This window comes from Gracilinanus agilis, chromosome 1 (genome assembly GCF_016433145.1).
Source record: "Gracilinanus agilis isolate LMUSP501 chromosome 1, AgileGrace, whole genome shotgun sequence".
Taxonomy (NCBI): Eukaryota; Metazoa; Chordata; class Mammalia; order Didelphimorphia; family Didelphidae; genus Gracilinanus; species Gracilinanus agilis.
In genome coordinates, this window is record NC_058130.1 from 710,332,995 (window position 1) to 710,348,789 (window position 15,795).

Sequence of the window (15,795 nt, forward strand, 5' to 3'; positions counted from 1 at the left end):
CACCCTGACCCAAGGAGGAAGCTGCCTCGCACAGAGAGGTATCCCTGGGCTCGGCGGTAACTTGGGTGGCTACATCTAGAAATGGAGCTACTGACGGTGGGGATGTCCCAGAGCAGCAGATTAGAGGGCTTAATGCCTTAGAAGGGACTGCTGAGGAAGAACATTGTTAAGCTATCTTAATCGAGGGAATCCCCAACTGGGGGAAGGGGGATGGGAATAGTCTTAGAGAGCATTTAGGGGAACAAAGTCCGATGGAACAGAGAAGGGAGAACAAGCATTAAGTGCCTCCTATGTGCCAGATGCTTTATAAATGTGTATAGACACCCCTGCATCATGAGCACCCTGGGGGAGGTAGGTGCTATTAGGATCATTTTATGGTTAAGGAAATGGAGGCAGGCAGAGGTTAAGGGACTTGCCCAGGGTCACATAGTCCGTCTTAGGTCTGATTTGAACTCGGACCCAGAGCTCTTATCCACTGTGCCTCCACAATCGCTGAATAGAAAGGAAAATAAATGCTATTTTATCATGACTGTACACTTTAGAGAACCTGACCAGAAGATGGCTTAAGTGTGGGCAACAGATGACTAGCCTGGCAAGCATGATACAGGAATGCCGGGAACATACAACCGCTGCACCTCTGCCCACAGAACGGAGCTTTGGCACCAGTGTAAATTCTCATTTCCTCAGAAGGTAGAAAAACGGAGAGCTCCTATTCCGAAGCTCAGTCTGACTCGCAAGGGGCCGGCTGCTAATGTAGAAAGGATGGGGCACAATTTACTACTTAAAGTTGCCAGAGTGGACCACAGGGCACCACCACATGTGCAGAGCGCCCTGCCCTAAGGCTCTCCAGGGGAAGTTGTCCTCGGAGGAATGGGAAGCTCTGAGGAGACAATTCTGATCAGGAAGAAAAGGAAGACTTGCCCTGGAGAACGTTGTGGATTGTTTGTGTGGTTTTAAGAGAGAGATAGAAGTAGGGTCATGTAACTAGAGAAATGCAAAACTTGCCCAGAGCAGGCCAAGGCAGGGCCTGAAAGACGGCAAAACGTCTCTTTAAGCTGAGCTGGGGATAATCGGTTGGAAGGGTCCTCGGAGGCTATCTGATCCATCTCGTACCTGAAAAGATAACCTCTACAATATACCTCCACTGGGTGCCCAGACAGCTACTCCACTTCTGGCTTATCACTCATTGTTGGGAAGCTTTTATATCGAGCCACATCTTGGTCTGCAACATCCATTTTTGCTGGTTTTGCAGGCTGGGGCCTCTTCTCGTGCTAGCTCTTCAAATATGGTCATTATCATGACCCTCAAATGGTTTTCATTCTTTTGTCCTCTCCCTGTGAAAATCTTGCCCTTCACTTTAGTGGTCACCTTTATTTCCAAAAATATTCTTTCCTTCTCCCTATCAAACCATCTCTGGTACCAGAATATTTTAAACAATGGGGAGAAAAAACAATTGGGCATGGCCAAAGGAAATATTGCATCTGAAAGGCAAGGCGGTATTCCACATCCACAGGAGCTTAACTCTGCAAAGAAGGGAGGGAAGCACATTTGGTGTGCTCTCTTCAGGGGCCAAGCATGGTCATTACAATTTATATGGTGTTTTGCCCTTACCATTCCTATTGCTATAATCATTATACATATTTCTCCCTGGTGCTGCTAGCTTTAATATGCATCAGTTCACCTAGGTCTTCCCATGCTTCTCTGAATTATTCAAACTTGTCATTTCTTATTGCGTGATAATATTCCATTACATTCTATTACATACACAATTTCTTTAGCCATTCATTCTTGAATTGATGGGTGTCTACTTTGTCCCCACATCTTAGCTACTAAAATAAGTTCTATTAGGAATATTTCGTTGTACGCTGGACCGTTCTATTTTCTTCCACTTCATTGAAGGGTATGTACCTAACAGAGTGGGATCTCTGGGCAAAAGGGTATGAAGTGTTCAGTCACTTCCCCACCACCACTCCTTGGCTCATGATCTGAGCAAGTGGGTTTTAAATGGAAAATTCAGAGGTAGGAGCAAACTCCCCATAAGCCTACCAATTCCAAATTGTTTCCAGAATAGAGTGATTTCATGGCTTTCCCAACAGTGGGCCTATCTTTTTGCAGTCCCTCTGACTTGAATAAATTCCATCCATCCAATTCCTAATTTTCTGGGTGTGAGGTTAAACCTCAGAGTTGTTTTGACTTATCAGTGATTTGGAATAAATTTTCATATATTCGCTAATAATAATAGCTAACATTTATATAGCACCTATGTGCCAGGCTCTATACTAAGCACTTGACAATTACCTCATTTGATCCAAACAAGGTGCTATTGTGATCCGTATTTTGATACTCCACAATTCCTTTTTCAGAACTGTTTGTTCCTATCATTTGATCACATCCATTGGTCTCCCCTATTTTTAAAAAAAATTTAGTCTTTATTGACAGCTTTTTAAAGACGCTATCATTTCCTCCACTATCCCTTTCTCCCTCCCATCCCAGAGTGTCATTCTATAAAACAAATAGTATTTTTAAGGAAAAAAAATCAGTAAACGGATCAATACATAAAAGTCTGAACAGTATGTGCAATGTGCCACACTCGTGCACCTACATTGGCAAAGATTTGTCTCTTTTTTGGAGCCTTGCTTATTCTTTGGAATTTTGCAACATTCACTTTTGATTTTTTTTCAGCGGTTTTCCTCTATTCACACTGTTGTAGTCATTAGGTCAAGTGTTTCCTTGGCTTCTCGTCCCTCCTTTTCACAGCCAAACTCTTAAATCTTCAAAACCTTGCAGTCTAAAAGTATTCATTTAGCTGACATGGCTTTCTCCAAGATTAGCCACCATCTCCTAATTGCCAAATTGAATGGTTTTTTTTCCCCAGTCCTGATCCTTCTTGACCTCTCTAGAACCCTGGACATTATTGACTATCTCCTATGTTCTGATGACATACCTCTCTCCTGGTTCTGCTTGTCTGACTGCTCCTTCTTGGTTTCCTTTGCTAGACCAACATCCATGGCTTGCCCCAGTCTGTGGGTGTACCATATGACTTATGTCCTGTGCTCGCCTCTCTATATTTGGTGACCCATGAGTTCAATGACTCTCTTTATGCAGTTGACTTCCTAAGCTCCATATTCAGCCCTTATCTTTCTTCCTTACATCTCGGTCCCATGTTGCCACCTGCCTGCTGGAATTTCCCTCTGGGTTGCCCAATCAATACAAACAAAAGGGAAATTCTTACCTTACCCTCAAAATCCAGCCGCCATGTCTGAAATGCTCTCCTAATTCACCTGCCTCTTGGAAATCCTGGCTGTCTTCAAGCCCGAGCTCAGGTATCAATTCTTACATAAGGCCTTTCCTGATTCTGCCACACGTGCCCCCACCCAGTGGTTAGTGCTTTCCCCTGTGTCCCCTTTGTATTTACTTCATATATACTATATAAATACATACATATATATATCACATATTTACATATATTAATTTACTTTTCTATGTACATATTTCCCTGTAAACTCCCCCCAGGATGGAAGCTCCTTGAGGGCAAGGATTGTTTGTTTTTGTGTGTGTATCCCCAGTATCTAGCCCAGTGCTCTACACATAATAAATGCTTAATAAATGTTTGTGGAATTTAATGGAATCAAACATCCCCGGTTCCTTCCTCTGGTTCTAGCGTGGCATGGTGTCCAGTCCTCCCTATCTTGGTTCATCCCTCTCTGAATGAAGGCATCTTGAATCTAGAGCAGTCTCCAAGCAGCTTTCTATACTGAGTTTTTGAATGCATCTATCACGTCCCCTGTCCAAGACCTTTCTGGGCTAAGTATCCCCAGTTTACTCAATTGACAACTGACTCATAAATGGTTTCAAGGCATTTAACCATTTTGGTTACCCTTTCCTAGATACTCTCCTTATCATTGTTCTTCCTGATGTAACCCCATGGCCCTGATCGTCTCTCTACACCAACAACCAGAATGGGAAGCAATGTTTCAAATATGAAGTGTTATTCAGGTCTGTCCCAGGCAAAATACAGTAGGACTATTGCCTTCCTAACCATGGACTCTATTTCTCAGCCACATGTGACTGTGAGCAAGTCATTTGGGCCTAAATTTCCTCAAGTATAAAATGAGGGGGATAGAGTTTCATTTTCTTCCAAATTCTTTCTTCTAAATTCATGATTTTTTTTCCTTTTTATTAAATGTTTCATTGAAAACAGCATCGAATATTACTATAACCAAACTTGCAGAGAAATGACTTTTAAATTTCATTTCATTTCGATATATGGCACCTTTTTCCTGACAGTTTTTCTACCAGACCACTGTCTGGGAAGGCAAGTCTATTAGGCACCTCAATCCCCTTCTGCCAGTTTTTTGGTTAGGGCAAATTCCCAGGAACTGAGTAGGGACTGGGGATGTCTGCCTACCAGGGGCGTGTTATCATCAGCATCCCGTTCCATTCAGGTCATTCTCATAAAGATTGTATAGTGATGAGAGATAACAGATCAGTCATTGCTGCTGTCCTCCCAATCACCACTCTAAGAAAAATAGTCTTAGGGCTAAATGGCTCAGTGGACTGAGAGCCAGGCCCACAGGTGGGAGGTCCTGGATTCAAATCTGGCCTCAGACACGTCCTGGCTGTGTGACCCTGGGCAAGTCACTTAACCCCCATTGCCTAGCCCTTACCACTCTTCTGCCTTAAAACCAACATACTTTATGCACAGAAGACAGCAAGAGCACCAGTTTGGCTGGAAAGTATGGTGAGGGAGAATACTGTGAAGGCAGTCTTAAAAGGTCTACTTGAGCCAGATTCAGAAGGGCTTAGAAGACTTAGACTGCCAATCAGAGACTTCCACTCCAGCTGGCCACCAGAACTTCTTGAGTTGGGGAGGGACCTGATCAGGTTTAAGTCTCAGTCTCCTAATCTCCACAAGTCCTTTGGGTCAGGTCCCTGACATATCTCTCCTCAGGGTTCTAGGAGTAACTCCGGAGAGCTGAGGCGGGAGAAGAGGGTTCTCATACTATTTATTGTTCACGAGCCCCCATCCAGTCTGTTCTCCTCAATAACAATCACCTATTAATATCTCTTCCAACATAAATTGACCAGTTCATATCAATTCACAAAGGGATTTTTCCTGAGAAGATACAACAACAATAGCAACAGTAGATAGTGCCTACCTCGTGCCTAGTATTATGCTAAACACAACACAAATATTCTCATTTGATCCTCACAACAAGCTTGGGAACTATTATTATCCCCATTTTAGAGATGAGAAAACTGAGGCAAACAGGAAGAATTGAAATACAAAAACTTCCCAAACTGAAAGCACACTTTCCCCTTACCCCTTCAGTCCTTGAGAGAGGACTCAGTCTTGAGGTGATGTGACATAATTGGTGGATAAGGTGCTCCATGGCTTGCAGGCACCATGTGCCCCCACTTCACTGCTGGCCTGAGCCAAGTATATTATTCTTTAAGGTTAATTCCTCACCTTGCTCAGCTGCTGTGGCCATCAAAAGATTCTGCTTTAGCCTTCGAATGCTCTCACAACCCTGAAGAGCTCACAGGCGCCGGTCTGTTGTCTCCATTAATCCTACAGCTAGAGCCAAGAAAGAATACACACAACAGAGACAGAAGAGAAGCGGCACCCAGCGCTCATAGCCACGCGGCGGCTGGGTGGAAATAGCAAGATGGGCTGCTACAGTCACTGCTGCTTCATCACCCCCTTGTCTACAAGCACATTAGGAGACAAAGTATTTTTCCTTACCTTCTCATTAGAAAAACATCAGGAAAAAAAAAAAGAAAGAAAGAAAACCATGAGGAGAAGGAGAATTCTTTTGGTCATTTGTATGCACACTGGAGTCTGGCTTAGCAGCCAGTTAGCTGGTTTTCCACTCCTCGGGAAAGTCCAAGAAATTGTCATGGAGTGCTTGTGTATCCTCTAAAATAGGGAGGGAGAGGACCCCTCCACCACACCCTCGTAGAAGCAGATTTCACTGGCCAGTCCCCACCTTACACATCCCATTGTTAAGTAAACTCTTTTGTTAAAGATTATATTTTCCAAGCATCTTTTGTTAAGTGTTTTGTTTACACGTCTCATTTGGGCTTTTGTGTCTCACTTTATTTAAATATATTATTTTGTTCCATCTCCAAACCTCAGACCTGAGTCAAGGCTAGCCCAGAAAACAAGTCCTCAGAAAGCAGAGTTGTCTAACCCTGGGACCCTTACTCAGTCGGTAAGTCAACAAGCATTTCTTTTTCTTTTCTATAATCCTTACCTTCTTAGATTCTATACCAAGTATTCATTCCAAGGCAGAAGGGTGTAAGGGCTGGGCCCATGATGGCAAACATATGGCACAGGTGCCAAAGAGGGCACGCAGAGCAGTCTCTGTGGGCACTCAGCCACCCTCCCTAACCACCCCCACCCAAAGTTCCTTACTAGAAAGGCAGAGGGCCTTGGGTGGAGCTGATTCTTTCCCCTTCTCCATCACAACTGATGACATTTTCACATCCCTGCTCCTCTGACCAGCAGCCAATAGGAATGCACAGGGGATAAGATGGGTAGCTCACAGGTGGCAGAATTGGAGAAGAGCAGAATTCTCAGGCCACTCCCCCCCCTCTACATTCGATGAGGACATTCCTTGCCTCACCAACCTCTCTGCCCAGCAGCCCAAAGGGAGAGCTCCCTCCCTCCCCTGTGTGGATTAAGAGGGGGGTGGGACATACCCAGAGGCCAGGCATTCGGTTTCTAAAAGGTTCACCATCACTGGGCTAAGCAATTGAGGTTAGGTGACTTGCCCAGAGTTACATAGCTAGGAAGTGTCTGGGGCCAGATTTCTATCCATGGAGCCATCTAGCTGATCCTCTACAAACATTTATTAAGTATCTATTATATCCCAGCAGCTGTGCTAAGTACTGGGTATATTAGATGAGGGCTGTCCCCTCTTTCGCCCAAAAAACAGTGCCTGCTCTGAAGAGCAAAAGCAATCTAATGGGAGAGACAAATAAATAACTATGTTCAAACAAACTATATATAAGACAAATTTTGATCAATCAATAGAGGGAAGGCACTAGAATTAAGGGGGATAGGGAGAGGCTTCCTGTAGAAGGTAGAATTTTAACTGGCACTTTAAAGAAGCCAGGGAAGCCTGGAGGCAGAGAAGAGGATGCTGAGAATTCTAGTCTTGGGTGACAGCCAGTGAGGTTACATTTGGAGTCAGTCCTGAAGATAGGAGAAAGGAGGTCCTGGGTTCTAAGAAAGAAGATAATGGGCAATTATTTTGAGAGAGAGAGAGAGAGACAGACAGACAGTTGGAGACAGAGGGGTGTTTATTGACTTGGATGGTCTTGTTGAAAGAATAGGAAAAAGGTAAGTGTTCCTGGATATCAAGGTACACAGAGGTGAGAGAAGCCTGGAAAGGTTAGAGAGGTCCAAGTTTTGAAGGGCTTAACAGAGGAGTTTATATTTGATACTAGAGGTGATAGGGAGCCATGGGAGTTTACCAAAGGGGGATGTCACGATAGGTCCTTCCAGCTCAGCAGAATCCACTCAGGCTTGAGCAATTCTGCTTACCTTCTAAGAATCTAGTCATCTCCAAGTCCTGACCAACCACTATAATACCTTAGAGAGGTGAAAATAATGGTGGGATCAAAGCAGGAAGGCCTTTTTTAAGGGAAGGGAAGCAATCAAAGAAAACTTCCTAAAGGAAGTGGCATTTGAGGGTTGTTTTTTTAAATCCCTGTTTTCTGTCTTAGAATAGATACTAAGTGCCCAAGTATTTTAAAGTAAAAGAAAGACAAGGGTTAGGCAAATTGGGTTGTGATTTGTCTAGGGTCACATAACTAGGAAGTGTCTGAGGTCACATTTGAACCCAGGACCTCCTGACTCCAGGCCTGGCTATTTATCCACTGAACCACCTAGTTGCCACTTGAGTTGGAGTTTAAAGAAAGTTTTAAGCAAAGAGATGAACAGGCAAAGGAAAAATGGGGTAGAAACTGAAGAGCAGGAGTCAGGCTTTGTTGGAGCAAAAGACAGACCATGTCGATTCCCAATGACTTTATTCTCTCCTGTGAGTTTTCTGTGAGGAATTGGGCCAGCATTCTCTCTCCCCTCCGTGACCCTTGATCTCAGGCCTTGGTGGGTGGGCAAGGCCCATATTCCTTCACCAGGGGCCGGAAGGCTTTCCACAGAGTAGGCATTTGGGAGCAGAGAGTGCCTCCACCACGTTTCTCCTCTGCCTGGTTGCGGTTCAGGTCCCCTATGCAGGTCCAGCTGCTGTTGAGTGCTACACACCACTTGGCATGGTCATGGGTGGCACTGAAGGCAGGTACAGTTGAGTCAGGGAAGGCTGTCTCTAGTATATTCAGCACATGGAAAGGGCCGGAACAGTTAGAAGGCAGTACTGAAGGTGTTTTCGGCCAGAACTGGACAAAGAGGTCACTGTCCAGGGCTGTGGTCAGCCAGCCTGAGTAAAGGTCTATGGGAGACAGCATCTAGTCAAGACCTAAGAGGTTTGGGGTCCTAGTCCTGGCTCTACCCCCAAACTGGCCCAAATAGCTAAAAATCTCTCCAAACCTTCCCTTTCTGCATTTTTCAAAGGTCTGTGGCCTCACTCTCTGGACCCACTAGATTACCTTCCCTGTCCCACCTGGGCCTCACCATCATGGAAGTAGTCAAACTTGGCAAAGCTTTGGAAGATAGCCCCGGCTCTCGAGGTGAGGGTTACACTTCGATTCCAGGGACCTGGGTTCACATGGTGGCCTTGGGCAGCATCTTTCAGCTCTGGCAGGTCCTGGGCAAAGGTTCCTTCTAGACTGTAGTCATATACTCTGGGGTAGGTATAGGTCAGCTGTTTGCCTGAAGGAAGACACCCAGATGTAGAAAATAGAAAAACAGGTCAAGTAATCCACAGGAACATTCTCCCCCTGAGATCCTCCCTGAGGCTGCCCTCAGTAGACTCACCAATCTCCTGGAACTGGTTATAGCTAAAGGTGACGCAGAGTAGGGTCTGTCCATAGGTCTGGGCATTAGGGGGCCAGCTATAGGATGATTTAGCAGGTGGTGGGAATCGAGGGACACTGTGGACCAACCAGATGCCGCCATCTTTGTTAAGAAGAAGCACACCTAGAAGGAGAGGGGGAAGCTCAGACAAAGGGACTAGAAGATAAAGAAATCAAAACTATCAATAAGGGGGCAGCTGGGTAGCTCAGTGGAGTGAGAGTCAGGCCTAGAGACAGGAGGTCCTAGGTTCAAACCCGGCCTCAGCCACTTCCCAGCTGTGTGACCCTGGGCAAGTCACTTGACCCCCATTGCCCACCCTTACCAATCTTCCACCTATGAGACAATACACCGAAGTACAAGGGTTTAAAAAAAAAACTATCAATAAGCTCATGAGAAAGTGTTCTAAATCTCTAATAATTAGAGAAATGCAAATCAAAACAACTCTGAGGTATCACCTCACACCTAGCAGATTGGCTAAAATGAAAGAAGGGGAGAATAATGAATGTTGGAGGGGATGTGGCAAAATTGGGACATTAATGCATTGCTGATGGAGTTGTGAATTGATCCAACCATTCTGGAGGGCAATTTAGAACTATGCCCAAAGAGTCCTAAAAGAATGCCTGCCCTTTGATCCAGCCATACCATTGCTGGGTTTGTACCCCAAAGAGATAATAAGGAAAAATATTTGTACAAAAATATTTATAGCTGCGCTCTTTGTGGTGGCAAAAAATTGGAAAATGAGGGGATACCCTTCAATTGGGGAATGGCTGAACAAATTGTGGTACCTGTTGGTGATGGAATACTATTGTGCTCAAAGGAATAATGAACTGGGGGAATTCCATGTGAACTGGAATGACCTTCAGGAATTGACGCAGAGTGAAAGGAGCAGAACCAGGATAACATTGTATACAGAGACTGATAAACTGTGGTAAAATCAAATGTAATGGACTTCTGTACTAGCAGCAATGCAGTGACCCTTCTGAGGGACAATTCTGAGGGATTTATGGAAAAGAACACTACCCACATTCAGAGGAAGAACTACGGGAGTGGAAAAACAGAAGAAAAACAACTGCTTGAACATATGGGTTGATGCAGATTTAATTAGGATGCAGACTCTTAATGACCACCCTAGTACAATTATCAATAATATGGAAATAGGTCTTGATGATGATACAGGAAGAAACCAGTGGAAATGTGCATCAGCTGCTAGGGGGCATGGGGGTGGGAGGAGAGAGAGCAAGAACATGAATCATGGAACCATGGAAAATTTTTTTCTAAAAAATACAAAAATAATTAAAAACAAAAAAAAAAAAAAAAGGGGTTAGAAGACATGGAGAGGCCAGAGTACTGGAGGTCCCAGAAGCTGATGGGAGAAATGAGCAAAACTCCAGAATTGAAATTTCTTGATCAGTCCAGCCTAGCCCCAACACTTGGAGGAAGGTGAGCCTGGCTTGAATACAGCTGGGAAAATATGGATCACCCTCAGATACAAGGAGAGTGGGAAGGCCCAGGAATAGAGAGAGAAGAATGGGCTGCTTAAGGACAGGAAATAGAGGAATAATATATCAATCTCAGACATGAACACAGGAGGCTGAGTCTCACCCTTGGTGTGTCCTCGGTAGTCAGTGTCAGGGCTGCCATTACCTGAGGGTGGCTGGTCATTGTACAGTACATATGCCAACTAAAGGGAAGTGTAAGGTGAAACATGAACAAGGTACCATGCTAGTCCCCCATCCTGCCCCCTGTGTTCCTAGGCTCACCTCCCTGAAGCACCTGGCCCAGGCCCTCACCTCACTCAAGTTTCCTTTGTAGAGTTGATTCAAGGTCTTCCCCACAGATCGTTGGGTGCTGTTGATCAATGTGGCACCCTTTTGCCAGCCGCCACTGTTCCCATCTAGGTACATGTAGCTGAGTCCTTTCAAGGAATTGGTCAGGGCAGGTAGTTTGTAGGTCACGAACCTGGGGAAGAAAGAAGGAGCAAGGTAACTAGGGAAGAAGCAGTGGACTGTTGTAGAATTTAAATCAAAAATGAACTTTAGAGGTCATCTTCCAGTCTCAGCCTCTTAGTTTACATATAGGGAAACATGAGGGGAAAGGACTCGTTCAGGGCCATAGAAACAGGATTTAAACCCAGGTCCCCTGACTCTCAAGCCAGGACTCATTCCAGGATCTATATCTATAGATAAGACTGGGTACCTTAAGAGAGAGGCCCCACAAGTACCCCGACCTTAGCCTTTTACCCACTATCTCACACTGAGCAATTAGCCTTAACAGATCATTTTCTAAAGCAGACCATATCAGCACCTGCCTAGCTAAGAAATAAAGACAATGAAAGATGCTACTTGGTATTTACAGTTTCATAGCAAAAACGAAAAAGGCAGAATGAATCAGGGTGGAAAGAAGGCGGAGTCAGGGATGCCGCTGGAATCCTGGGGAAGCAGAGCTGCCTTGTAGGGTCTTCGATTTCAAGCCTAAAAGGCCCTTCGTGGACCTTCATTTATTCAATCCCCTCATTTTACATTTGGGGAAATCGAGTCCCGCAGCCCAGAAGGGTCTTGCCCAACAACATAACCACAGTAATAAGTGGAGAGTGGGAATCTCATCACCTCCTGCTCTGCTGAGTCTAGCTCGGCGGGCTGCTCTCTCCAGGGGGGAACGAGGGAAGGAAAGTTTGGAGGAATCTATCACTCACCAGTCCACCGGCTGTCCAGCGTCTCCATAACAGGAGATGGCGGCGGCGGCGGCGGCGGTAGCTGGCAGGAATCCTGCCAGGAGCAGGAGGGCAGTCATGGGGCGAGGAGGAGGAAGAGAAGGAGGTCTGAAAGAAGAAGGCAAGAGCGTGGGTGCTGGAGGTGAGGTCCCCTCTGTGGAACAGCGCTGGCCGAGCTGAGCGCCAACCGTGGAGAGGGAAATCTGGGGGCCAGGCCCGAGAGGCTCTGCAGTGTTCAGCTGGGGGCCGGGGAGGGGCCCCCGGCTGAGCACAAGACTCAGACCCCGAGATTTCCCCCCGCAAACTCTCACTTCCCTAAATCATGCCGGTAGCTCGCAGGCTCTAGAGTTAAAGGTCGCGGCCCGGGAAGGGAAAGGGAAAGCCCCACAGCCCGGGGCAGGCCCCAGTACCCCCTTTTCCTCTGCCCTCGGGCTTTAAACCCACTGAGTAAGTTTCACCCTTCCGAGGCCAGAGAAGGCCCCCATTACCGCCCCCACGGAACTGATCCCGCTCTTGACTCCGCCCCTTCATCCTGGCCCGCCCATGATCCGCCCTCCGCACTTCCAGCCAGACTCCTCCTCCTAACTCTCGAGCGAGTGGAAGACTACCAGTTTAGCTCTTCTCTTTGGGCTTCGGTTTCTCAGTCTGTAAAATGGGATTACCACTCCTTTCTTGATCACCTGCAGGACCTGAGACAAAGATTCACGTAGAGGACGTTTCTTCGGGCCCAGGATTGAGATTCTAGGACCTGCGATTGCCTCCTGAAGGCTCCTAGGACTGGGATGGAGGGTTGGCATTTATCTCCCTTCCAGGCACCAAGATGGGCAAGAGAAGTTTGAGGTGGGAACCTTTCTCAACCGGCCAGAGAAGATCATTGGGATTTTGTGAAGGGATTTTAATGACCCCTACCCCATCACTCTCCTCAGGGGGCCCCTAGTTGGGGTCCCCACCCTTTGCAGAGGTTCCTTATTGCCTACCTAGAAAAGTTACATCTCCCTGCTCAGTATTTTAGACCTTCCACCATCTGATTCCCACCCCTGCCTTTCCTGCTTTTTCTCAGCTCATTCTCCAGGATAAGGTAACAGAGATCTCTTGGATGTGGAGCCAAATGCTGGCGAATGAAGTTGTGTCACTAGCTGTGTGATTTGGGGCAAGTGATTTTAGCCTCAGAGAGTCATAGATTTTAGAACTAGAAGGAGCCTTTTGAGGTCATTTTATTTCATTTTATAGATGAGGAGACATGCTTAGAGAAGAAACAGGACTTGCCCAGAATTACAGGTGGCCAAGTTTTAGATCTGGATATTTAGATATTAGATATTTTGGATCTAAGAATCTAGAACCTAGATTCTTGGACTCCCTCAAATACAATGCTGTTACTCCTATACATAACATGCTTCCTCTGCTGAAGATATTTTTAAGGAAGAAGAAAAACTACTAAACACAAAACTATCACCAAGTCTGAAAGCCAGCTCTTGATAATTTATGCTGCCAACACCATGAAGAAAATGAAAAAGCAAGTGGCCCATTGACACTTGGCTAGGCTCTTTTTTGTTTTTAAACCCTTACCTTCTGTCTCGGAATCAATACTGTGTACTGGCTCCAAGGCAGAAAAGTGATAAGGGCTAGGCAATGGGGGTTAAGTGACTTGCCCAGGGTCACACAGATAGGAAGTGTCTGAGGTCAGATTTGAACCTAGGGCCTCCCATCTCTAGGGGTGGCTCTCGATCCACTGAGCCACCCAGCTGCCCTCTATGGTTAGGCTCTTGATCTCATCTAGTGGCCTTTTCTACTAATGAACCTAAAATGAGCAGAGGCTCTCCTGTCCTCCCACCATCTTCCTGGAATCTGTCCTTCATTTCCAGGATGGTCCACATCAACCTTAAGGACAAGTGAGTAAGGACATTGGAAATGATCATCTTCCCTGACCCCCTGTCAGTCAAAAAAACAATAAGCACTTTTTATGTGTCAGCCACTGTGCTAAGGAATATAGAAAAAAAAGGGAAAGTTCCTACCCTCAAGGAGCACACAGTCTAATGGGGGAGAAAATATGCAAATAACTATGTACGAATAAGCTCTGTCTTTCTGTCTATCTATCCACCTTCTTCTATCTGTCTATATAATCCATCTTCTATCTATCTACCTATCTATCATCTATCTATCTATCTATCTATCTATCTATCTATCTATCTATCTATCTATCTCTGTTAATCATGGGGCAATTAGATAGCACAATGGATAGAATGCCAGGCCTGGAGAACCCAGATCTCCCATCTTAGAGGATGTGGCCTCAAACACTTCCTAACCATATCATGTAACCCCGACTGCCTAGCCCCTGTTAATTTTCTGTCTTAGAAATGATACCAAGATTGGGGATGTAAATTCTAAGCGATCACCCTAGTGCAAGTATTAATAATATGGAAATAGGTCTTGATCAATGACAAATGTAAAACCCAGTGGAATTGCTCATTGGCTACAAGAGGGGCATGGGAGGAGGGGAAAGAAAGAACATGAATTGTGTAACCATGGGAAAATATTCTAAATTAATTAATTAAATAAATGAACTTAATTAAAAAAAAGAAATGCTACCAAGATAGGTAAGGGTTTTAAAAAAGTAATGTCTTTCTCTTGAGACTTAATGTAACACTTTTTGAAAATTCTGCTATTTACTCTGACTTTGGATAAGTCACCTACCTTTTCAGGGCCTCCTTAATATGGACTAGATGACCTCTAATGTCCCTTCCAATTGATTCAACAGCTGTGATGTCCCTGCATCATCTCTCCCCACTCCACTTTTATCCATCCTCTGCTCAGCTGCCAAAGTAATTTTTTCCTAAAGTAGAGATCCTTCCCATTCAATAAGCTCTAGTGGCTCCCTGTTGCTTCCAGGATCAAATATAAAGTCCTCTCCTTGGCTTTTAAAGCCTATCCCAGTCTAACCCCTTCTTACTTGACTAATCTTATACTTCACTCCCCTGGATATATGCCATGATCCAGCTACATGGGCCTCCTTGCTGTTCCATCCACAAGACATTCCACCTTTTTTGGCTACCCCCCACATCTGGCATGTTCTCCCTTATCACTCCTAACTTCCCTGGCTTTCTTCAAGGTCCAGCTCAAATCCCACTTGCTGAAAGAATCTTTCTTGGTTCCCTTCAAGGTGTTGGAGCTTTCCCACCATTCTCTTCAATTTATACTAACTATGCCACCTAAGCGTCCCTTTTTTTTTTTTTTTAAACTTCAAAGCTAGCCTTTTATTTATTCATTCATTCATTCCTTTGTTTGTTTGTTTTTAAACTTTCCCCTTCTGTCTTGGAATGGATACTAAATATTGGTTCCAAGGCAAAAGGTCTAGCCAATTGGGGTTAAGTGACTTGCTTAGGGCCACAGAGGTAAAAGTGTTGAAGGGCAGATTTGAACCCAGGACCTCTCATCTCAGGCCTGGCTCTCTATCCACTGAGAAGCCTAGTTTTTTCTACCAGCCTTTTATTCCCTCCCTTCCTTCTGGGGTCCTAGCATTTTTAGTCCCCTGTCAATGAAAGTGGCTTTAAAAAATATATACTATTTCCCTGTCTCATGTAAAAATCACTTTTAACGTTTGTTTTCTAACATTTGTGAGCTCCAAATTCTCTCCCTCCCTTGTTCCCTCGTACCTCCTGGAGACTGTAAGCAATTAGATCTAAGTTCTGCATGCATAATCATGCAAAACATGTTTCTACACTGGTCATGTTGAAGCATGTATTTCTTTTTAGCACGTATTTTTTTTTTTTTATGTCATCTCCCCCATTTGCATCCAGGCATCTTATGGGCAGAGAGACTATTTTTGTCTCTTTTTGTATTCACGGAGCACAAACTGAGGCTGGGCCATCTTAGCCCCAGGTCTGACCTGCCCTTCCTGGGAGAGTAAGGCCGATTCGAGAGCTGGGATCTCCCATGTCCACTCTGGTATTCTTCTTGTCGGGCCGGGCATGTGTGGGGTTGCTGGTGGCTGGCAGTGGGCAGTGAGGGAGGGGCAGTAACAGGAACAGGCCCTCACACTCTGCAATCTTGCATTTCTCACCAGTTAGCACCAGTTAAACATCAACTGCAAACAGCATTATTCAAGCAA

At 45.2% G+C, this 15,795-nt stretch overlaps 1 protein-coding gene across 1 annotated transcript; it reads right to left on the bottom strand.

Moving 5' to 3' along the window:
- Window positions 1-8,020: 8,020 nt before the first annotated feature.
- On the bottom strand, window positions 8,021-12,194 carry DNASE2 (deoxyribonuclease 2, lysosomal). Its single transcript, XM_044658436.1, has 7 exons — window positions 12,135-12,194; window positions 11,673-11,798; window positions 10,771-10,939; window positions 10,583-10,661; window positions 8,942-9,103; window positions 8,639-8,836; window positions 8,021-8,456 (listed from the first exon to the last, which is right to left on the bottom strand). Exons 1-7 carry the CDS (start codon window positions 12,173-12,175, stop codon window positions 8,107-8,109), a joined length of 1,125 nt encoding a protein of 374 aa, XP_044514371.1. The 5' UTR covers window positions 12,176-12,194; the 3' UTR covers window positions 8,021-8,106.
- Between the last annotated feature and the right edge of the window lie 3,601 nt (window positions 12,195-15,795).

Bases quoted from the DNA above. Each gene is read 5' to 3' on its own strand.
- DNASE2 (XM_044658436.1), bottom strand. From the start codon at position 12,175: ATGGGGGCCTTCTCTGGCCTCGGAAGGGTGAAACTTACTCA. The intron at 11,799-12,134 runs GTGGGTTTAAAG...TTCTTCTTTCAG, and splicing joins GGAAGGGTGAAACTTACTCA to ACCTCCTTCTCTTCCTCCTC. The intron at 8,457-8,638 runs GTGAGGCCCAGG...TGTCTCCCATAG, and splicing joins GTTTGACTACTTCCATGATG to ACCTTTACTCAGGCTGGCTG.